General features: G+C 35.6%; 1 protein-coding gene across 2 annotated transcripts in view; it reads left to right on the top strand.

The window, feature by feature from the left end:
* Positions 1-25,851, top strand: part of LOC138692579 (cytochrome P450 4C1-like) — a 107,592-nt gene extending 81,741 nt beyond the window's left edge. For both annotated transcript variants that reach the window (XM_069815576.1, XM_069815575.1), the window contains exons 7-12: positions 4,552-4,754; positions 6,275-6,387; positions 10,140-10,208; positions 18,826-18,994; positions 21,297-21,476; positions 25,219-25,851. In XM_069815576.1, coding sequence (XP_069671677.1) covers positions 4,552-4,754; positions 6,275-6,387; positions 10,140-10,208; positions 18,826-18,994; positions 21,297-21,476; positions 25,219-25,376 — 892 coding nt within the window. In that variant the 3' untranslated portion in view covers positions 25,377-25,851. The remainder of the gene's footprint in view (positions 1-4,551; positions 4,755-6,274; positions 6,388-10,139; positions 10,209-18,825; positions 18,995-21,296; positions 21,477-25,218) is intronic.
* Positions 25,852-26,151: the final 300 nt, after the last annotated feature.

Raw genomic sequence — 26,151 nt, 5'->3', positions numbered from 1 at the left:
AAATTAATAATATCAAGTTAGAAATAGGGTCGAGCATAAAAAGTCGTATGAAACTCGCCTATAATGGTAATTTAGAAGCTCGCATGAAAATTATGAAACTCGCTTGCGCTCGTTTCATAAATATCCATACTCACTTCTTAATTACATTCATTACAGGCTCGTTGCATAATGTACTATTATTTCCACTATTACACTATCTTAAATAATGGAGACATACATGATCAAACATTATTAATTACAATTAATATTAGAGGAGAAAAATTCGCTCCGGCGCCGGTGATCGAACCCGGGTCTCTTGGTTCTACGTACCAAGCGCTATGACCACTGAGCTACGCCGAATTCAAGCCACAGCACCGGACCGAAACTTCCTCTTTCAGCGCTTGGTACGTAGAACCAAGAGACCCGGGTTCAATCCCCGGCTCCGGAGCGAATTTTTCTCCTCAAATATTAATTGTCATTATTACAGATATTATTCTGTAGGACAAATTAATAAAAAAAAAGCCTTTAATATTCTCATAGCTAGCAGTGCATATTTCTGTACAGATCAATGTGCATTTAACTGCGGACTCCCAGCCAAACAGTCACTCAGTTGAGTGCGCCTCGTGTATAATGGCAGTTGACTTGGACATAAAAAAAAAGTCAATGTATGTGCCTAACTTGGGGTCCGGCCACAAAGGGAAACACTGAAGGAGGAAGTTCCGTTCCGGTGGTATGGATTGAATTCGGCGTAGCTCAGTGGTCAGAGCGCTTGGTATTGTATTGTATTTATTAACATTCCATGGTATTCATACATTGCTTTACAGCTAGAATATGGAACAAGTCAAAAAATTTAATACTATTATAAAGTCTTAATTTATAGTACATAGAACCAAGAGAACCTGGTTCGATCCTCGGCGCCGGAGCGAATTTTTCTCCTCAAATATTAATTGTCAATATTGCAGATATTATTCTGTAGGAAAAATTAATTAAAACACCCTTTAATATTATTAATTACACTACTGTACACAATTTACAAAATAAGTAGGCTATAGTATTACGAAATAAAATACCTTGCATTACAATACACAACACTGTACAGAAGCTTAATAATAAACAGGGTTTGATAAATATAGTTTACATTCTTTATTATAGTGTGAATAGTTCAAAATAGCGTATTCTAGCGTATACAGTTTAAATAATTTAAATCAGGCCTGCACAAGGTTTGCGCTCTCCGAGCCGGCTCACCGCTCATGAGCGGAATGCAGGTATTAGCTGCGCTCTGTATAGGGTGGACTGGAAGAAGTGGTGATCTCGTACAAAATATACACAAAAGGCAGTTCTATTACGAGGTTCATGGAATGAATTCCCGTTCAGTGTTTGCAAAACTATCTTGAACTTATTAATTAATACAGAAATATTTATTTTACAGAAATAATAGAAATTTTATACCTACTTAAATGTAAAATATCATTTTGTTATATTTTTATTTATCAGTACATGAAAACGAAGTTTTATGCTGTTGACAGTTGAAAGGAACAGTAGCCTACTGATCGTAATGAAACATCAGTTACAGATGTTTGACTATAATTATTATATGTGTACAAAACCGCCTTTGCTTATCATAAAATAAATAAATTTTCATTAATGTTTTCGATACTTGTGTATCATCTTCAGATGTGAAGTTAGAATAATATGATGAAAACCTTGCCTATTAGATGGAACTTAATGTGGTAATTTTCGGGTCATATTAGTGTGGTTGTTTGGACTTAACTTAGGTTGATCTATGATATACATGCTACGTTAGGTTAAATCACTGCGAGTCATGTGATATGATCTAAAATATAAAATAAAAATGTTTAAGAATTGTAACCACTATTAGCGTAGTTATTGAAATATGAACACTTTGTATAAACACTTTAAAAGTTGAAATCACTTTGAACATGTGTTGGCTGTATTTGCCGATTTAAATCACTGCAAGTCATGTGATATGATCTAAAATATATAAAAATAAAACTGCTTAAGAATTGTAACCACTATTAGCGTAGTCATTGAATTGTGAACACTTTGTAAAATCACTTTAAAAGTTTATAATCACTTTGAACATATGTTGGCTGTATTTGCCGATTTAAAGTTCGTTGAATAGGGTAGTTTCTGTTGATCTTGATGTTTGACGTTGAACTAAAGCGCAGTGTCGTTTTGTCACTAAACTTTTAAAGTGTTTATACAAAGTGTTCACATTTCAATAACTACGCTAATAGTGGTTACAATTCTTAAACAGTTTTATTTTATATTTTAGATCATATCACATGACTCGCAGTGATTTAACCTAACATAGCATGTATATCATAGATCAACCTAAGTTAAGTCCAAGCAACCACACTAATATGACCCGAAAATTACCACATCCAATTACCAATTCCATCTAATAGGCAAGGTTTTCATCATATTAATCTAACTTCACATCTGAAGATGACACACAAGTATCGAAAACGTTAATGAAAATTTATTTATTTTATGATAAGCAAAGGCGGTTTTGTACACATATAATTATAGTCAAACATTAATAGCTTATTGGCAAAATTCAACATGAAATTGATCAGTTACAGATGTTCGATGTCTGCCTTTATTAATGTTGATTATAGAAAACAGTTGCTCACAAATATAAATGTTGAGCCAAACATAGCAATCATTTTCACAGCCAGCCTGTGTAGTCGTGGATATTATTGCTAATGTTTAGTCTTGTAAAACTCAACCAGGCTAGTAGTATTATTCAAACGATCCTTAGCCCTTAGGCCACATTGAAGATCAATAAATCCGAGCTGTAAATCGTTAAGTGTTATGTTTTCTTTAACGACGCTCGCAACTGCCGAGGTTATATCAGCACACTTAGCTAAATGCAATCGACCTGGCCCGGAATCGAACCCGCAATCTCGGGCATAGAAGGCCAGCGCTATACCAACTGCGCCAACCAAGCCCACCTGTAGCTTACATGACATTGTTTCAACTGGTGTTGAAGGAATTTATTATGATAACTTTAAACTTCTTTCCAATTAAGACAAGACTTTTAGTAGGTTATTTTACGACGCTTTGTCAACAGCTTATGTTATTTAGCGTCTGAATGGGAAGAAGGTGATAACGCCGGTGAAATGAGTCCAACACCGAAAGTTACTCAGCGTTTGCTCATACTGGGTTGAGGGAAAACCCAGGAAAAACCTCAAGCAGGTAACTTGTCCTGACCGTGAATCGAACCCTGGCCACCTGGTTTCGCGGCTAGACGCGCTAACCGTTACTCCACAGGTGTGGACCTTAAGACAAAATCTTGGAACCTAGAATTAAATTAGTTTTGAATTTCAATTAACATTTGCACATAATCGTTTAACATGGCTTAATCACGAGCAGTTTCTATCGTTCGAAAGTAAGCCATATTACCTTCCCGAAACTGACTTAGGAAAAGTGTAAGTTTACGACTGAAATCCCGTAATTTATTCAACATATCAACACTGAGCTGGCCTTTTCCCTGAAGAGAGATATTTAAATTGTTGAAGATTAATATATTTAGTATCTTTATGTCTGGACTCGTGATGACGCATTATGTTACGTTTCTTTCTACCTTTCAAAATGTTGTGGCAGATAAACCAGTGAGTATCTACTCCAGCAGCTATGAAAAAATAAGCATTTTCCCATGCAACATTGAAAGAATTTTCCTGATCACCACTTTTCCGTCTTTTAGATTTCTTCATACTGTAGGCCTACTGTAGCAGTAGGTAAGCAACGTGAAACAGTTACTGAGAATACGCACTGCACTCCACTAGATAGCTGAGTGGTCGTTTCCCTCTCCTCTACTTATAGCAAGTCTATGTCATTCTGACGTATCTTCCTCTCCGATTCGGCGAGCGGTAAACACAGCTCTCCCGCTCCGAAGGAGCGCGCGCGCTCGTTAAGCGCTGTTTGTGCAGGTATGATTTAAATTGTACATGTTAGTGTGATTGAAGGGTTCAGAGCCATGGTGGCCCAGGTGCCATTTATTAAAAACGGAGAAAGCAATGGTTAAAGTTAAGTGAATACCATAAATTAATGAAGATTGATATATAATTTAGTTTTAAAGTGCACACTTTATATTATTTGCTCTATGTTTCGTTGAATTATGGTAAGCACTTAATTTTAACCCTTGTTTTCTCCGTTTTTTTTATGTATGGCGCTTGGCCCACTATGGTTCTTATTCCTTCAATTGTTAAAGTGGTCCATGTTTTGTTCTATCCCACTTTACGAATATTTAATTTCCAGTAATACTTAATCTTGTAGCTTCCTGGAAAAAGTACGGTCCATGATTATCACCTTCATTTCACTCAGACAGTGGATAACCATCGCAGTTGATAAAGTGTTATAAAATAAGCCAATTTAAAAATAGTGACAGGACATGGTGGAATACCCATGAACACATTCACCATGAAAGCTTAGACCCTCTTGCCTTCAAAAAAAAGTTTGCAAAATGCAAAGTAGCCTATTCTTTATTGTTTGTATGAGTCGCCTTACTTTAACTGCGACGTTACACAGTCTCTCTTCATTTCACAGCATGGGTATGGTAGCAGTTAGTCGATCTTTCAAACCTTGGCTCTACCCAGACTTCATTTTCAACCTATCGTCATACGGAAGGTTACAAAAACGTAGTCTGGTGGTACTGCACAACATGACAAATTCTGTCATAAGAACCAGGAAAATGGAATTGTCGCAGATGTCGAAATCTCCTAAGCCAAACTGCGAGGAAAACGATATTGGTAAGTAGGTATATATTTTATTAATAACTATAATAATAAATTGTAACTTACATCTCCTGTAAACTACTTAGAGGCTTCAATCGTGTTCTGGAATTATAGTCCCGTCGCTCTTATTTCCGGCAGCCAATCACGTTGCAGGTAGGCTATATTTAAACGTGTGCGTCTTGTGATTCGCTGATGATGGCGTTATGCATTTCCTAAGGCTCGATAAATACTTAATATAATCGCCAGCCATTTTTGTTCTTTCGTTGGCGTTCGCAGAAAGCACACGAGGACGTTATTTGCCGCTCAATTACAGTGCGATTGATATATTATAGGAGCTTCGACATGACAATGTTTAACGGTGCGGCAAATAGACTCCTCGCCTGGTAGCTTTGCAACGAAAGAACAAAACTGGCGAACGATACTACTTACCTAGACTTTATAGAGCCTTCACTTCCTAAGACGTAAGCAAAGAGGAGGAGTCACGCCGGGAATTACAACGTCGCGACTATAATTTGTGAACATTACTTAACAGACAGAAATGCAAAACCTGTTTTTTTTTAATAGTTCTCCAGGTCATGGATAGGCCCTACATTTCTGTCCAAAGAATATATTTGATAGTCGGACGGTGGTAAATCCGGGTCTTATGGACGACTGGTCTCATTTCCCAGTCAATAAAGTAAGGGTATCGTTTGTGATTTCCTATGTTGTGAAGACGGGCGTTGTCCTGAAGGGCGCTGATGCCTTCAAACAATTTTGCACGTCTTCTGAACTTTACAGCTTCTTTCACTTTATCTTTAAAAAAATATGATCAATTTATTGTTTGTCAATTAAGATAAGACGTCCCAAGAAATTAAGAACCCATTAGTTTGATTCGATTACAATTAGCCTGTAGGTAATGGAGGTGTTCCGGAAAGTCATAGTTATAAAAAAATATGTTTCTTCTCTTCTATTATCCCTAGGAGTTTCCACATCGAATTCTTCTTCACTCTATAGCCTATAATATGTTCCTGTTTATCATTTTTCTCTACTCTGTAGACCTATAATGTTTTTGTTTATCATTCTTCTTCATGCTGTAGGCCTATAATATGTTTTGTTTGTAATTTTTCTTCACTCTGTAAATCTATAATATGTTTTGTTTATAATTTTTCTAAATACTTACGGACTGGAAGGTCCGGGGTTCGATCCCAGGTGGTGACAGGATTTTTTCTCGTTGCCAAACTTTCAGAACGGCCCCGAGGTTCACTCAGCCTCCTATAAAATTGAGTACCGGGTCTTTCCCGGGGGTAAAAGGCGGTCAGAGCGTGGTGCCGACCACACCACCTCATTCTAGTGCCGAGGTCATGGAAAACATGGGGCTCTACCTCCATGCCCCCCAAGTGCCTTCATGGCATGTTACGGGAATACTTTTACCTTACCTTTTACTTAATATTTCAATGGGTAGACTTTCAGTAGGGGCCCACTTAGTATCCCAGGTGTGACATAAGATTTCTTTGTCTTAATCATTAAACTGTACCTTGTAATAATTTACATTCTAGGTATAAAACGTCGATCAGACTTTCTCGATTTGCTTATTCATTCGTCCACTGATGACAATAATAAACTCTCTGACGAAGAGTTACGAGAAGAAGTGGATACCTTCATGTTTGAGGTAAGATATTTCACAATTATGAAATACGCTATTATACATACATACATACATACATACACATACATACTACATACATACAGTACGTCCGCTCAAATGAGAGCCACTTAGAACGTGCGATTGGACACACTTACCGCAGGGAGCAAGTAGGCACGCGACTCTGAGCAGGTTCCATGTAAACAACGCTGCGTTGCCATCTCTCCCTTCTGAAGACTGAAGTGAATCTTCGTGTGCGTCTTGTAAATACAGAAATGAAACACGAACACCTCCTATTCAAAGTCTGTAGAGTCACTATTTAAATCAATTACACAAGATTCCAAGCTAGCTTCTAAGGAGCGATAATCACTTTCTTTTGTCTTTACATGTTCGCTATACTTTACTCAATGCTTTTTATTGTTAATGTCGTCCATCACAGTTACTATTAAATCGCGTACTTCTTAAACAGTTTTATTTCCCAATGCATTTTTTGACCGGACATTTCTCTTCAGTTCCGACTAAACGAATTCTATGGCAATGGTAGGGGGGGGGGGGGCAGTCTTAGTACAACATAGCCGTATTTTGATGATAGTTCGTCAATTACATCATCTTTTTTCTGTAATGGCAGCAGATGTAACTTTGTTGTTGGGACTGGCGTTGGCAAAGGGATGTTATTTTCACGTTTTAATGACATCTATTGTTGATCTAGTGGTAGGTACAGGATTTACAATACGGGAATGGTATGGGGCATTATCCATAATGATGACAGACGGTTCTTCCAGTCTTTTTAACAAACATTCCTCAAACCATTCTTCAAAGATTTTAGAATTCATAGTCCCACGGTAATCAGCCGGGGCATCACACATACTTTGATGGGTAACGAATAATGCTCCTGGAATGAAACCATTCCTTCCCCTCGCATGTAAAATTACTATTCGTTGTCCTTTATCTGAAGAAAAATTGTCATCACAATAACTTAACCCATCTCACCAACGACACTTTACTCCGTCATGGGTATCATATCATGTTTCGTCCAAGTATACCTCTTTACAAACCAGTTGTCGATAATACTCTATATTCCGTAAATACGAAGAACGCCACATCCGTATTCGTAATGATTCCATTGCTGCTGGTTGAGATCCATGAATTTTATATTTAAACCCCATTAAATGTAATAGTTCCATTAAAGTATTTCTTTGATACGGAAACTCGTATTGGGTAGCTTGTGTTGTATTACGCATTGCATTGAGAAGTTTGAGGTTGAAGATATTATATTTTTATTTTTATTATATGGAGCACAAAAGCCACAATATACATTTGCTGTCCTCTGCCTCGTTCTAAGCTAACTGTATTATACTTTCGGGCTCGTCTGAAACCGAATACTATATGAACTTGTTCTCGGAGCATCGACTTAGATCTGTCAACAGTGCTGGCGTACCAACAACCAGCAGCGTGCTTCAAGACTGAAACACCTGACGCCTCCCGCTCAAGGTAGGTGCAAGTGGCTCTTATTTGAGCGGACGTACTTTACATACATACATACATACATACATACATACATACATACATACATACATACATACATACATACATACATACATATAAATGCCTATTTCCATCGCTTCAAAATCAAGGGCGTGCTATGTGTGTATGCGGTGTAGGTGAACAAACAGTGGACGATGTAATATATGACTGCATCAATTTTAAACATGAAAGAAAAACTCTTGCAAATTTTATACATAGGAGTGGTGAAAGGTGGCCCATAGACAAGACAAATTAGCTAATAAATATACAAAACAATTAATCAAATTTTCGAATAGTATAGACCTAGGAAAACTACAATAGAAAGACTATTTATTTTTATAATCTTGGCCGAGGAAATAAAATCAAATCGAAACATTCCGAGAAAAACTTAAGCCCGGTTCAAACGGTGCTAGTTTCTGTGATGGATTCCAAGGTGGCTGCGCTGATGGCTGCCCTGCGTTAGTTAAACAGAGTAAAATGTAGTTGGGGACATAGGGACCGTAGTTACATTTTGACGTTTGGAGGTTATTTTTTTAATTATAAAATGTTTAATTAATCCTGTTATGCTTTGTTTCTAACTAAAACATGTGAGAGTTAGTTAATTAAAAGCAAAAGTAATCAGTTAACGTTTTCAAGAAACTCCTTAAATCAGCCGGGATATACATTTACCCATTTCAGAATATTCACCCTAATATAAAAGTCAACATAATTACATGTCGAACTTGGAGTCAGGCCACAAAGGGAAAAACACTGGAGGAGAGGGATTCGATTCGGTGCTGTGGATTGAACTTCGGTGTAGCTCAATGGTGAGAGCGCTTGGTACGTAGAACCAAAGACCCGGGTTCGATCCCCGGCGCCGGAGCGAATTTTTCTCCTCTAATATCAATTTTTACCGTAACAGACATATTCTGCAGGACCAAAATTTAATCTTTACGTTGATTTATTAAATAAAGTTAATATTATAAAAACGTTAACGATGAAATATTAAATAAAATAAATTGAAATAAAGTGTTAAGTAAATTTAATTACTGAAATATTAAAATAATTTGTATGACTTCATGAACGAAAGACAAAATATAACTCATTAAAATTTGTGATTGTAAAGGGACGTCGAAAATGCACGATGGAATAATCTCTGAACTTGTTATCTTAGCCATTACAGTACGAAGTGCAGACAAAATCATTTAATGAGGAAGGCTTTTAGTGAATAATTTGCATTGTCACTTCGAAATAATTTATCGTCTTTATTTGATTATATTATGATTATGTCTCGTGACCAAAATATTGTACGAAATGGAAATATAAAAATTGGAGATTTATCCTTCGAAGAGGTGGGAAAAATTCAAATATCTTGGAGCAACAGTAACAAATATAAATGACACTCGGGAGGAAATTAAACGCAGAATAAATATGGGAAATGCGTGTTATTATTCGGTTGAGAAGTTCTTATCATCCAGTCTGCTGTCAAAAAATCTGAAAGTTAGAATTTATAATACAGTTATATTACCAGTTCTTCTGTATGGTTGTGAAACTTGGACTCTCACTCTGAGAGAGGAACGTAGGTTAAGGGTGTTTGAGAATAAGGTGCTTAGGAAAATATTTGGGGCTAAGCGGGATGAAGTTACAGGAGAATGGAGAAAGTTATACAACACAGAACTGCACGCATTGCATTCTTCACCTGACATAATTAGGAACATTAAATCCAGACGTTTGAGATGGGCAGGGCATGTAGCACGTATGGGCGAATCCAGAAATGCATATAGAGTGTTAGTTGGGAGACCGGAGGGAAAAAGACCTTTAGGGAGGCCGAGACGTAGATGGGAGGATAATATTAAAATGGATTTGAGGGAGGTGGGGTATGATGATAGAGACTGGATTAATCTTGCACAGGATAGGGACAGCTGGCGGGCTTATGTGAGGGCGGCAATGTACCTCCGGGTTCCTTAAAAGCCATTTGTAAGTAAGTATTTGATTATATTAACAACTAAATATATATTACTGTTCTATAGCGATGGACTTGATAGCACAAGTCCTTTTATCAAAGTTAGAATCTCGTCGAGCGTAAAAACAAACTGTAAATACAGATTGAAAATCCATATGAAACTATGACCACAACTGTAGGGATAAACTTTCATTTTGAAGAAATCAGATGGCCAATTTATCTTTCCATGAGTGTAACATAAAACTTTCTATCGTTGTAAGCAAGAGAGATTATTTATATTCGCTTTCAACATCAAATTAAATTCTGTTTACAGGGACACGATACGACATCTTCAGCCATTTTCTTCAGTGTGTGGACCATGGCGAATCATCCAGATGTGCAGGTAAATAACATCTAAATTACTGACATACCGTGGTTGTAGAGTGACATCTGGCAGTAAATATAGTAAATTTTATTCGTTGTAAAGTACTAGTAAGTTTGTAAATTTAGGGAATACCGATAATCTATACTGATAATAAATCTGTAGCCGAAATTTTTCTGGTAATTTTCGATTTTCCAAAAATAATTGGTCCTAACATATATAATTAACCACCCTGAAACCGAAAATCGCTTTTTTGAAAATTTTGTTTGTATGTATGTCTGTCTGTCTGTCTGTCTATCTGTCTGGATGTTTGTTACCTTTTCACGCGATAATGGCTGAACGGATTTCGATGAAAATTAGAATATAAATTAAGTTCGTTGTAACTTAGATTTTAGGCTATATGGCATTCAAAATACGTTATTTAAAAGGGGGGTTATAAGGGGGCCTGAATTAAATAAATCGAAATATCTTGCTTATTATTGATTTTTGTGAAAAATGTTACATAACAAAAGTTTCTTTGAAAATCATTTCCGATAAGTTTTATTCTTTGAAACATTTTATAGGACTGATATTTAATGAGATAAATGAGTTTTAAAATTAAAATAACTGCCATCTAAGGTGGTGTAATGAAATAAAAAACAAATGACTTCGTCTATAAGGGGCCTTGGACAACAACAATCGAAAGCTATGAAACATAGCCTACAGAGAACGTTTCTGTGTTTGTATGAAGTAATATCGGAAGCTAAATTAACCGATTCATATAATTAATTATTATTTCACCAATTGAAAGTGTAGTTTCTCTAGATGGACATAATGCTATAATGTTATTACAGTAACTTCTGAGTGAATTGAGGACAGGTAAGATTAAAATAGCTTCTTATGCACAGAAAACTTGATAGGCTATTCTGTATATTCGTTTCCTGTATTTCTTAAAGTAATGTTTATATAAGTTACACATTCATTTTAATCTCAGAGAATTAACGAACAACGAGAGTGTATTGATTTAGTAAGCAGTAATAGTACGTTAGCTTAGCATTCCATTATTTTATAATCCAAATTTTAACTATGCTCAATTGAATCGTATTTTTATTTTTTTTTTTTTATTTTAGTACCGGTAGGTTATTTTACGACGCTTTATCAAGAGCTTAGGTTATTGAATCATGTTAAAATACATAAAATACAATGCAAAAAAATTGAGTAATGAGCCAAGCAGATTATGTTGCGCTGTTGTAAAAGTTGTTACTCCTGAGATTCAAGAGCTCCCAAAACAAATTAAAAACTTACTTATCGGAGTACAACCGTTGTCAACACACTTTTTATATAATATAATATAATATAATATAATATAATATAATATAATATAATATAATTTAAGTTATTTGAAGGGTTCAGAACCATAGTGGGTCAAGCGCCATTTACTGAATACGTAGAAAACAAGGGTTAAAATTAAGTTATTACCATAATTCAATGGAAACATATAGCAAGTAAAATAAAGTATACACATTAAACCTAAATGATGTCAATCTTCATTAAACTATGGTTGCATGTAATAAAAATTAATAAACACGTTAAAGGAATTGTCATTGCACCAAATGAGTGGTCTCTGGACCAAAATGATCGCATTTTAATTATTTAAATACAATTTAAATTAAGTAACATATTAAACGATTTATCCTTCTATCAAACACGAATGTTCCCTGGATCAAATGTCCTATTTTAATTATGTAATTACTTTATATTTATTTCTAACGGGTGCAGCGGAGCGCACGGGTACGGCTAGTACTAAATAAATGAGTGTCACAAAGATACTCTGTCATTGGATATTTTGAATGCTGCACAAGAATTTGATTGCTTTATCATGTCGTGAATTATATTAAGGTTTGTAGTTTATTTTCTTGAACTTTTATTCAAAAGTCATAATAGTGTTCACAAAAAGTTTTGATATATTTTAAGTCTACCTATTTTTTTAAGTCAACACATGCACTGACACAATCCAGAATCTTTTCTATCCACTTACGATAAAAATTCAGAACGTTTGGCAAACTATTCAATTACTGTTTCCATCACAACATTATTGCTCTCCTAATTTCTCCCATTTAAGTCCTGTTTGAAGTTTGGAGGCATAAAATAATTTCATGCAACCAAATTTTCAGAATATGGTGGATGACACAACAATTCAAATCCATAATATTGCAAAAGTCACTTGAGTTGTAAACTCATGTTGAACGAGGACTCTTTTCGTCAGCATCCTCGCCTTTTGAGCTTCAGTTCTCAGAATCATCTAAGAAATCAACAATTACAATTCATGAAGCTCAAGTCGTAACTTTTCCACTTTATTTTTAAGTTCAAACATTTTTGAGGTAGAGGAGAGAGATTATAGTGTTTTCATTAAGTTTTTGTTTCAGAGTCGAAACCTATGCTTCGTCAATCTTAATACCTGCCCAAGAACTTTGTGTCGTCTCTCTCAAAACATTACATAATTTCAAAGCAAAGCCTAACTCATTCTCGCTTCTGTTCAGCAATACTTTAGGGGTGAAAGAGTAATGGAAAGGAGAAAAATTCTCTCCGGCGCCGGGATTTGAACCCAGGTTTTCAGCTCTACGTGCTGATGCTTTATCCACTAAGCCACACCGGATACCCACCCCGGTGTCGGACAGAATCGTCTCAGATTAAGTTCCAACTCTTGGGTTCCCTCTAGTGGCCGCCCTCTGCACTACGTCATAGATGTCTATGAACGTAGGACTGAAGTCCACACATGTGCTGAGGTGCACTCGTTATGAGTGACTAGTTGGCCGGGATCCGACGGAATAAGCGCCGTCTTAAATCACGAAGTGATTTACGCATATCATATAGGCCTATATTATTTTAATGTACCGAAGTACATGGAAATATTATATGTACTTCGGTACATTAAAATAATAAATACTTTAGGGGCCTACTTACTAACTACAGATTTAAAATTTTCTAGCAACAAGAAGTAAAAATAACATAAAAGATGGAATATTTTATTTAAGGCATCCATTGTTACCAATAATGTGCTAGAAACTTATGAATAGGGAGCGGATTTTTATGAGCTAAAAGTTTAAATATATTTATTTTTTATGTGCTAAAAAGTACGAAAATATTTGCTAAAAATAAAAATAATATTCTTTAAATATGACAAAAATACCTTACTTAGCTTAAAAAAAATGTTACTAGGTACGCCTACTCATTAACCACACTTGAGTGCTAGTAGTTGGCCGAGAATTGCAGTGATCAACAAAGGACATCTCCAATTCTCCATCACAAATGCATACCGATTATCTCTGAACAACGACTTATACTGTGAAAACGATCTTTCCACATCACAGGACGTCAGATGTGCATATTTAAAGAGAGGAATGTCACAAACACATGCACCGTCAATTTCACCTACAGGCACATCTTCCAATACTTAAGCAACTTTACACATTTTTTTATATCCACTTTTTTTCCCAAACACATTCTGGAATTTGTCCCGTAGTACTTGTACTTCTGAACCTGGTAGCGAGTCTAGTTTAATTTCCACAGCACGCACCTCCCTGTTTCAGACAATAGGTTTTTGGATGTTTCGAGTTTTTTTATGGTGTCACACAGAAAGATTAAATTTGCTAATAGGAAAGCCAAATCGTTTTTTAAATAACCATCTTTCAGTATATCTTGAAGGATATCGATTGATGAAGCCCGATGACAGGGAATCACAACAAGATGTATTGCCTTACTTGATAGGCATGAGCGAGAGGCGAGGGATTTGTTTAAATTAAATAATATTTATACCCGAGCTCCTATCTGTTGTGTTTCACAAACAAAATGTGGAATGAAATCATCTTCAGCAGCAATAAACATTCCTATTTATGTGTTACAAGATCTCTCCTCCTTTCCATGTTAATTTATTCTCTAATAATAACACTGATATGCTGCCTAGCAGTTCTCAGAACTTGAGGCGATACCATTACGAAAATGGATCACGGATACACCACACAGCGCTTAGAAACACGAAGCAATCAAGAATTCTTAAAAAAGATAACGTACCTATGAGTGATATAATTGATTTAGTTTTAAAATATTTAAAAGTTCTTGTAAAAAAATTATTTAATTATAAAAACTCCAAGATTTATGTGTTTATAATAGATTTCCTGAAAATACGTATTTACATTTTGTGAAAATATGTTTTTTTTTTATGTGAAATAAAATTCGGGCTTTAAACTTGAAACTTCATGTTCGGAATTTTTAACTTTGTTAATTGTGTTTTATCACACGCAAGAAGAATATTTAATTACATAGCAATCCGCTCCTTATGAATGTTGCCTCGTGCATCAAACAAAGAACTTTTTCTCAGGTGTTTAGTAAATATTATGTAATTCATAACGACTCTTATAAACTGGTCAAAAAAAGTTTTGCGTATTGTCATAGACTCCATATAAGACCCTCATCAGAGAAAAAAGTATTGTAGGCTATCTTGCCTTTTTATGATCTTTGAAACAAGTTTCATGTGTTTACCTTTTGAAGCACTACAGTAAGTGAGTTCGTGACAAGCAACAGTTCAAACGAATTGGTCGGAGAGTTTGTTGTTTCTTGGTGTTTACATTACAATAATGCCACAACACACACAATTAGCAGTAGATCGTATTACAATGGTCACTTTAAGACAGAAAGGTATGACACAAATGGACATCGTAGGTTGTAATCAAAGTGACGTTTGTAGAGTATAGAAGAAATTCCAGGAGACTAATTCCATAGCAGACAGACACAGAGGAGGATGACCACGTAAAACAACGGCTGGAGAAGACCGGAATCTTCGTATTTCTGCACGGCGATGCCCTACATCCACTGCAACTCAGTTACAGAGGGACCTTCGTAGGGCTACAGGGGCCACAGTGTCAACTCACAGTATGAAATCGACTGCACGATGTAGAGCTACGTTTCCCAAGACTTCTAAAGGTTCCTCGACTCAACTCCACAACACAGAACACACCGTGTGACATGGGCCAGAGGACCATGTAAACTGGACTCGGGAACAATGGAAGCAAACATTGTTTACAGATGAAGTAAGGATTGGCCTCCCTCCAGATAACCAGTGTTGCCAAGTCAGCGGTTTTGTAGCTAAATCTGACGTTTTCAGGACTATGGTCAGCTACAGAATTTTACCGTCAGCGGCTAGCTATTTATTTGGCGTTTTTTGATGATTCCGGCAAAGCGAGACGATATTTTTAAGTTTTTTTTCTAAAGATGTTATATTGTTTTTATATGTACTTGCGGACAACAATATTAATTAAACATAAACCAGAGATTAATATGGTATTATCACAATTTTTCATTGTGCGAGTAAAAAAAAATCAATGTTTTATGATAACTCGATTTCGTACAACCATGTCCATTTCTTGCCTCATCCCTTATTGTACAAATAAGGTATGCCACATTCGTTAAACTCTTAGGCCCGGTTGCAGAAATACCGATCAAATATGATTAACGATCAAGGAAGGTTTGATTGGCCATCAGTTCTATTTCTGTTGCAGAAAGAACAATCAGTATTTGATCGGAGATCAATCTTCCATCAGATTTGATCAACAGATTTTTGCTGGTTAAGTGACTGATCACTGATCAAGTATTTATGTTTTTCTCTTTATAGTGCAGTTACTTCAGTTTATATAGTAAATAGTTGCAGCGTAATAATATTGTTTTCGACATAATGGAATCTTCTGATGAAGAAATTTTAGAATGAAGGAAATATTATTAAAAAGAAGGCATTTCCGTGATAGACATGAATTGTTTTTATGTATAATGACAGAGAATTTGAGCAAAGATTTAGGTTAAGTAAGGATTCGTGTGTTCTGTTACTTTAAAAAATTGAAACAAATATATGCAGACAGACAAATCGAAACCTTCCACATTCTCCTATGAACCAAGTTCTAATAACGCTGAGATTTTATGCTGTTGGAATTTTTTGGGTTATCTTGTTAGGGTCCACAAATCAACTATTTGCCGAGTAGTTAGAAATGTTACGTATGAAATTGCTTTGTTATGGCAGGGTCTCATAAATCCCCAAACTTCAAACAGGGAACGATTTCAAATCCAGAGAGAATTTTCGGCCATGTCAGGATTTCCAAGAGTAATTGGTTTTATAGACTGCTCACATCCCCATCCAATCATCTGGTGGAAATGATGCCGAACTTTATCGAAATAGAAAAGGTTTATTTTCTGTGAATATACAGGCAATATGTAGTCTACACCATCATTAAAATTCTGGAATGTTGTAACCCGTTCGCAGGGTTCTACATATGACAGCATAATATTTTTAATGATTATGTCACGAGCTCAATTTGTAAACAGAGAGATGGGAAATGGAATTCTTTTGGGCTATGGAGGCTATGCTTGTTCCAATTTCTATCAACTCTAGCAAATCCCACAACAGATACCCCCTCACGTTCTTTGTTTGCTTCATTTTTTTCACTATATTGTAGTCTATATAGAAATAGAATCCGCCTGTTTCCTTTCTACAAAAAGTAACAAAACAGCAGAGTATTCACTCGTTTTCCTAGTCACCGCCCACTTGATGCATTCGTTTCGAGACTTTTAAAGAGCATCAAATTGGCTGTGGTTGCTAAATAGCGCTGTTGTCAAATGCACTTCTTTCTCAAATCAGCAATTAGTAAATTGAGACAAGTTGATTGGAGATTCATGTTTGTGCAACGCAATGAACAATCAAATAAATCAGACATCAACTGATTGGTGATCAGGGACTGATTTGATTTGCATTTCTGCAACCGGGCCTAAGTCTAATCATGTAGGCATTGTTTTTGTAAATGAATTGATATGTTTAATCATAAAGAGTAGATAATGAACTGAATTATTATTTTCATTTATGATAACTTATATTATGATTCATTCATTCATTCATTCATAGTGTTCTGCCCATGGGCAGGTCTTTCACTACAAACCCAGCATTCTCCAGCTTTTCCTACTTTCTGCCTTCCTCTTTGTCGTCTCATATAATCCATATATCTTAATGTCGTCTTATATTATATCATTCAGCATTGTAGTTTATGTAACACAGACATACTTAAAACTTAAAACCAGACTCATTGTTGGCAGGCACGTCTCCAGCTCAGTGTGAAATCAGATTTCGAACGAAATGGTGTGATTGTGAATGTGATTGTTTCCGAAGTGTCCAGTATATTATTCTTGATCTACTTCATTCAATTTTGAAGAAATATGCCACGTAAAACTCCATGCGTACAAAAGTTTAAAGATGTGTGAAAAAAAAAACAATGTATTAAAAGACTAGGTGGAAGACATTGCCGGTGATAGTTCGAAAGCTCGATGTAAATGATGTAAGGTGATATTGAATGCAAAATATTCAGATTTAATTGTCCATACGATTTTGCATAGAACATAGAGCCTACGAAGTGATACACATTTTCCATAATTTAGTCTACATTTTTATAAAATTCTCCAGTTCGTAAAACTGTATAGTTTGTATTTCAAATTTGGAAGTGATGTGTAAAGGAAAATCTGGAGTTTTCAAGTACAGTTTAGGGGTTTTTTAAGCTTGTGCAGCGGTAAATGGAATTCTGAGTTGGCAACACTGCATATAACAACAGCATTTGCGTGTGGCGATCCAATGGCAACGTTACAATCAATTGTTTATAGTTGAACACTACCAGCTGCACAATGGTTCAGCACTGTTCTGGGCAGGAGTCATGTGGGGACGTTGCACACCATTAGTTCAAATATAGGGCAACATGGATGCACAGAAATAGGAGGACAACGTTCCTCGACCCGTCGTTGCTGTATTTGCACAGGATATTGGAGCAGGATTCACGTTCATGGCTGATAATGCCCGTCTCCGGCGTGAATAACTTCTTGAAGAGACATGGAATTCATAGGTTGAACTGGCCAGCAGTTTCTCCGGATATAAATTGTGTACAACATGTATGGCGCCTTCTGAAAAGAGCAATTGCCAACCGTCCACATTATCCAGAAACCATAAGGGATCTGATACCAGCTGTCATTCAGGAATGGAACAACCTTCCTCAAAATTAATTGGATAACCTGGTTTCCAGCATGCCACGTCGTGTTCAGAAATGTCTACGAGTTCGTGGAAGCCACACACATTATTGAACTGACTCAAGATTGTTTTTGTTTTGTTTTGTCAAATCAATGAGATTTGGATTTTTGTTCAAAATTAAGACAGTTCTTTTTTTTCGTTATGTGTGTTAGAAGTTTAAAACTTTATTTTGTTTGTTCTTTAAGCAACTGACATGTGAAGAGTTCGCGGGAAAAACGATGAATGTCACATTTCTGTTAAGGATTACATAATGATCTAATTGTGTCTATAACTGCAAGATGTAGTGCTGTTTCTATAGAAAATAAAGGTAAGGATTACTGTATTCATGTGATAATTCTCCTTTTTTACCATTTTTCATAAGAACAACATTAAATTTCGCAGTGATCCATTGAATTAGGTAATGACATCAATCTTAAGAATACTGTGACATTCATCGTTTTTCCCGCGAACTCTTCATGTACAGAAGTTTGTGGCACATCTGATCCAGAAATAAAAAATTATGTATATGCAAAACGTTTTTTGACCAGTGTATTTATGTGTGTATTTTCGCAGGAAAAAGTTTATGAAGAGTTGAAGAGAATGTTTGGCGATTCTGATCGCGATCCCACTTACAACGATCTGCAGGATATGAAGTATCTTGACCAAGTGGTCAAAGAAACCCTGAGATTTTATCCCAGCGTGCCACTGTTTGGTAGAGAGCTTATGGAAGACGTATCAGTAGGTGAGTAAATTTTAAACTAGGGTCAAGTAGGGCTACAATGATACAGTAAAAAAAGTCGTACTAATTTGATACAGACTTTAAAATGAACCGAAGGCTCAGTTTGAAAATGTTTAAAACTGCGATTATAAAGTACATGTTATGCTTTCTAAGAGCAATATTGAATCAATTTAAAAAAATCATTACCAGCTTCACAAATGTATCAAAAGAAAAGATAGTTTTTTTTTTAACTTTGATATAATACTCCGTTACTTTTATTATTGCTCTGAATGAGTAGTATTGCTACTTCGTATATACAGTGAATGTAAAAAGCATTCGCACGACGATTTTTTTTACTACAAATTGAGACCTAAATTAAGTACTATTAACTCTTGGTATGAAATAAACTGTTCACGTATAATAATAATGCGTAACATAGTAAATACACATAATACATATTCATAATTTTGCGTGTAGGTTCTGTCATAGTTCAATAAATTGAATGCCTAACAAAATTACTGCGAAAAAAGTATTCGCACACTCAACTCTGTTGACGAATAAAAGCACTTATGTGGAACGCAGTAGGCACATGGTACTAAGAAAACGCTCCTAATTCATGTTCCAAGTCAGTTTGATTCTAGAATCATAAATAGTATATAGCTATCACGTCAAATGGGACTGAGAGGGAAAGAAACTTCTAAGAAAGAAAGGACTACTATCATTGGTCTGCATAATCAATGTAAAACACTGAGTGAAACATCAACGATTGTGAATAGAGGTAAGTCAACCATCAAGGGAATCACAGACAGATATGGGGAAAGAAATTCGAACGAAAATTTAAGGAAAAGTGGCTGGCAGAGAAAAATAAACGAATACAGTGGCAGAACAATCATACGAAAAATTAAAAAGAATCCACATATTAGTGCCGCAGAGCTTCAATGTGCTCTCGGTACAAGTGTATGTAACAGTACAATCCGAAATTACCTAAGGAGCAGAGAATACCATGGTAGAATCGCCATAGGAAATACTACATCAGTAAAGTTAATAAGAGTAAAAGATTAGACTTCGCTAAAATAAATCTTAACCGATCCCAAGAATTTTGGAACAGAACGCTTTTCACTGATGAAAGTAAGTTCAATATATTTCAGTCTGATGGGAGAAGTTTTGTGTGGAGAAAAAAAATGCTGAACTAGAAAAGTAAAATCTTCGTCCCACAGTGAAACAAGTTGGGGGTGCATGAGTTCAAGAGGAGTGGGTTTGTTGGCTTTTATAAAGGGCAATATGGATCGCCAACGTTACATTGATATTCTGAAGGGTCATGTAGTGCCTAGTGCCCAAAAATTGGGCATCGGGGGCAATTTCATATTTATGCAAGACAACTACCTCAGACATACGGCCCACAATACTCGACTGTTGATTCTCTATAACATGCCTTCGAACCTTAAGACACCTCCCCAGTCACCAGACATCAACCCAATCGAGACCTTTGGGATTATTTAGAAATAAGACTTAGAACCAGGCATATTACCACAAAGAGTCTCTAAAGACTGCAATCATAGAAGAGTGGAACATCATTCCAGCAAGTATTACTTCAAATTTAGTAAATTCTATCCCCAGAAGGTTAGAGGCTATTGTAAAATGCAAGGGCTACTTTACAAAGTATTGAAATTGAAAAGGAACTCTCTAAAGTGTGACCAGTGTGCGAATACTTTTTGTTCGTATTTTTGTTTGGTATCATTGTGTTTTAGTCAAACATAATTTTTTATTTTGAGAATTGTGCAATTAATTTTGTGTTTATATGTACATAAATAACAAAGAATGTATATACTTGTACGTAACTTGTGTTCATGTTTAAAAAGTTGAGAGTATAGGATTTGAAGCACATTTTATTATTGCTATATATTTTATTACCCACCGTGCGAATACTTTTTATACTCACTGTATTTAATAGAGCCCCTATACGCGTCGAGTATGATAAAATGACATCAACTATTATATAGGCAGGGCCAAAGAAACGGGAGATTTTTAGGTAATGAAAAGAAACTTTAGAATTATGGGATAGTCTGTTTGCCTGGTTACCATTAGGAACTGTCTCTAAACGATATAACATGAGTAAGCCAACCTCTGAGGCTAAAAATCTATTCTTACAGAGTCTAGTCATGTCATACCACTTCCTGTAGATTGTGTACAAAACGTATCGACAATACAAATGCAAAAGGACTTCCATTAGTTCCATTCACCACCTCTGTAAACACATAATATAAAACACGAACAAATAAATATTGAAATATTGCGGTTCTCATTTAACTGTTATTCTTCATTTCAGATGGTTATACTTTTCCAAAGGGAACCAACTTCGTGTTTCAACCACAGACCCTCCACATGAATCCAGATCATTGGCCAAACCCAAAGAAGTTTGATCCGGATCGCTTCCTTCCAGAAAATTCTGTTGGGAGACACGCATATTCCTATATTCCGTTTTCAGCTGGACCACGGAACTGCATAGGTACTTACTTACTTACTTACTTACAAATGGCTTTTAAGGAACCCGAAGGTTCATTGCCTCCCTCACATAAGCCCGCTATCGGTCCCTATCCTGTGCAAGATTAATCCAGTCTCTATCGTCACACCCTACCTCCCTCAAATCCATTTTAATATTATCCTCCCATCTACATCTCGGCCTCCCTAAAGGTCTTTTTCCCTCCGGTCTCCCAACTAACACTCTATATGCATTTCTGGATTCTCCCATACGTGCTACATGCCCTGCCCATCTCAAACGTCTGGATTTTAAGTTCCTAATTATGTTAGGTGAAGAATACAATGCGTGCAGTTCTGTGTTGTGTAACTTTCTCCATTCTCCTGTAGCTTCATCCCGCTTAGCCCCAAATATTTTCCTAAGCACCTTATTCTCAAACACCCTTAACCTATGTACGGAATTGCATAGGTACGTTCAGGAATATGTTTTAATTTCTATTTACACCACTTTAAGCTCAAGACAGATAAACAAAATGAAATTTAAATATTTATATGTTCGAATTAAAATACTAACATTCATACTTGTCTCATGAAATTTGGGTCACTAAATGTGATAGGTACAAACCCCATAGGGGCGTACGCAATGGGGGGTTACAGGGTTTGAACTCCCCATTGAACTTTTTCAAAAAATGACATATTTAGATTTGACTATTTTTTTTTGTCCATAATCGTTTCTCCTTCGCTAATTTTTCACTGTCAGAGTAACAAAATCTACATCGACATGATGCATAGTCCTCCTATCTCTCCTTCAGTATAATCTCTGTGCTTGGTGCTGCGGCACGTTCGAATTATAACAATGCTATCTTTATTATAGAGAGACCTACCGCCTAGTACCGACCTTATAATAAAATGAAACTGACAAAATAAGGAATTGAACTTTGCGAAGCATATTGAAAAGATAGTTTTGACAATTCTGCAGTGCAGATGTTAAAAATTGTGCATTGTCGATTTTAAACTTATTTTAAGAGCGACATTCACCCGTTCGTTAATTTCAGTTTTAACTTTATTGTGAAACGTTCGTTTAACGTTTTGTGCATTGACAGTTCATATTTTTAACATAAACTTCACATTATCGTTCGAGTTCTTTGATATGTCTCAGCGACCGCAAAGCTCAATTTTACCATTTTCTCGCGAGGTTAGTGAAAATTTCACATTGTCAAATGTTTCTTCGCAGCCGCAGCGCGAATATGTTGTTGCGAATGTTCTTCCAGGAACTAGTTTCACATTCCCCTGTGAAAACTCAGCTGATATTATTATTATTATTATTATTATTATTATTATTATTATTATTATTACAGTAGAACCGCATTATCCGTCACTCTATTAACTGATTGGTGGATTATCCGTCTGTCTTTCTCTCGCTTTTTTCTACAGAAATATGTGAATACTGTACAATGAATTAGCACGTTATTTTTTTCTAGAGAGTGCTATTATAAACCTTTTCCTTACACAGTATGGTCTACTGTTCGAATTGTCGTACTGTATAAACTTCTACATGAAATATCTCCTATGGGTGTCACAAGAAATCTTGTGCTAAGTATCGAAAAAAAGGAAAGAGAAACTGTGGCTCATCTTGCATCAGAATACGAGATTGGAGTGTATAAAGTATGTAAATCCACAACAAGAGACTTCCACTATTCATATATTTCCACAGACAGCAATTACAAGGACTTTCCTTAGCCCTTAAAAACCCGTTATTGACAACCTGACTTAAATGAGTAAACTTCTGATCCACTAACTGGCGTGTTAAATACAAGACTATGGAGGAAATTACGAAAGTGTTAATATTATTCACTAAATTTACGAAAATATTTTATGGTACGGATTGTCCGATTTTTCGATTAACCGTTCAGCTCACCCCTTTCAATACCACGGATAATAGAGGTTCTACTGTATTATTATTATTATTATTATTATTATTATTATTATTATTATTATTATTATTATTATTATAATCATCATCATCATTATTACACAAAATTTTAAATACCAAATTGTAAACAATTATAATAATGACCCTTCCCTTGACAAAATTCTGCGTACGCTACTAAAACCCCATATTTTGAGGAGTTCGGGGAGCATAGAGAGTATAGCCCGGCAACATACATTTCGAAGTGCGCAGATACCAAATGCTCCTACCACCGGTCAGACTGGCGTGGGGGTTACGTCATTTGGAAGTGAGCAGATGTACTCTTGTGAAATACGTTTTACTCTAGTATAGTTCGAACAAAAGCCTCGTTAACGAGCGGCTCGTTTTATCAGAAATCTGCACATGGCTCGACGCAGGTAGACATAGGATCAGTGTCATAGGACACATGTGCGTTTGCCTTGATTTAAGACATATTACTTAGTGTAGATTGGTCTGAAGACAACGGAAGACACATTCCCACTAGACACGATCTCTCAATGAGTTCAAATCACTCCGTGCGGACTTCACGTGGACTGCACAAGTTTGTCTTTATTGGTTGAAGGCAGTAGCAAAGCTAAAATGTAAAGACTAGGTAGGCTGAAAAAAATCTGTTTACCATATATTTTTATAAAGGAGATGTTTCTCGGCTTCTCTATCAAAATTAGCATGTAACACACATACGCATGCACTTTTGATGAAACTAACACTCAACAATACAGCGCATTCACAGAACACCAAAACATTCCAATCTTCAACAGAGGAAATTTTCTTCAAAATACGTGACTGGTTCTCAGTCAATAAATTAATATTAAATTGTAACAAAACTAACATAATTCAATTTAAATTTATTTTGCAACTAGATCTACGCAAAAGATAGTAAATATCAGTACCTTAAAAACAATATAATTTGCATACTTACATTCGGTAATGAGTTTTAGAATAATATTCTGAGGAAATTCCACAGATGGTAACAATATATTCCTCCTACAAAAAATAGTAATTAGAATAATAATAGGAACCTAATCTAGGGAATCTTGTAGGACTATTTAAAAAAAAACTACAAATAATGTGCATGATTTGTCAGTATATTTTTTCATTAATAATCTTTCTCGTATGTAATCGTGAAAACTTTGTAACTAATGCAACAGTTCCTAACATAAATAAGCGTCAAAAATGACTTTCATACTCCATCGGCAAGTCTATCGTGCTATCAAAAAGGAGTGAGTTATATGGCAGTAAAATTTTTTAATAGTCTCCCTATCGATATAAAAAATGAAACTCAAAATATGAGATTATTTAGGGCCAAATTAAAGAAGTACCTAATTTCTCAAGTCTTCTATTCTGTAGGTGAATTCATGATATTCAACAACGTTTCATGAAATTGATACAACTTTGTGTTGTACTAGTAGACTATATTGTAAACCTCTTCTGTATATATTCAACTAGACTGTGACTATAAATTAAGACTTTATAGTAGTATTAAGCTTTTTGACTTGTTCCATTTTCTAGCTGTGAAGCAATGTATGAATACCATGGAACGTTAATAAATGCAATACAATATCAACATAGCGCGGCGTATTATATCGCGATTGACGCTAATCCCGCTTCCTGCTACTGAGTCGTAGCGAATTAATACCCCTCTTCCCCGGTATCCCCTCATGTTTGAGAGTGCCGCTGTCTGTGAACAAGGCCGTCGCACCTGGTTACGAGGCTTCTGCCATAAGCCTCTTGCATTGAACTGTCCATGTTGGAATGATTGCAAACAGTGGATTTAATATATAGAAGGATCTGATTTTTATTTCAGGTCAGAAATTCGCAATGGCAGAACTGAAGGCAACGTTATCGAAACTGGTGAGAAATTTCAAATTCACTCCCGGTGATCCAGAAGAAGACCTGGGATTCTTTGCCGAGTTGATTCTCACATCTAAAACAGGAGTTAGAGTAAAGATTGAGTCCCGATAAACAAAATAATTTTATATGAATACGCATTTTAAGCCACTTTATATTATTTCGCTCTAGTAGCGTGCTGATTTCTTACATAACAGCAGTAACTTAGAACTAATTGTTTAGAATGTTAATTAAATTACTGTGCATTATTTCTGAAAACGACAAAAAAAAAAAAAGAATTCAGACTGTTTATAAGATTGACATCAAATGTTTTTATATTTAAACTAATGAAAAAAAATAAATAAAATATTTTATTAAGTAAATAAATTAATGTTTACGAGTAAAATACTTAATTTTTCTGTAATTTCCTTGTAATATCAACTTACATAGTTAACTTTTTATTTAAATGTTTGTCTTTGTTAGTCTATTAGGTATGAAGTCGCTTAAAAGTTAGACTTAATAAAAATGTAATCTGCATTAACTTTGATTTCTGTATGTACATAAACAGTTGTAATTTGAGGCGAATAAATCTGAATTTATATGAAAGAAATTGTCAACGATTTTATAGTAACTTTCCTCCCCGTACTTAGTTGAGTGATAACCCTTGCCTAGCGGGTTTTTTTAATTGGGTTATTTTACGACGCTGTATCAACATCTAGGTTATTTAGCGTCTGAATGAAATGAAGGTGATAATATGCCGGTGAAATGAGTCCGGGGTCCAGCACCGAAAGTTACCCAGCACTAGCGGGGGTGTATCTGCACCACAAATATTGGATAGTCGCGATCAAATTATAGGTACTTTTGTTTGGTATAAATTACACAGGGAACAATTCTCCCATGGCTTAAGCCT

This window comes from Periplaneta americana, chromosome 17 (assembly GCF_040183065.1).
Source record: "Periplaneta americana isolate PAMFEO1 chromosome 17, P.americana_PAMFEO1_priV1, whole genome shotgun sequence".
NCBI classification, from domain to species: domain Eukaryota; kingdom Metazoa; phylum Arthropoda; class Insecta; order Blattodea; family Blattidae; genus Periplaneta; species Periplaneta americana.
This window is presented reverse-complemented; position numbering and strand designations above follow the sequence as displayed.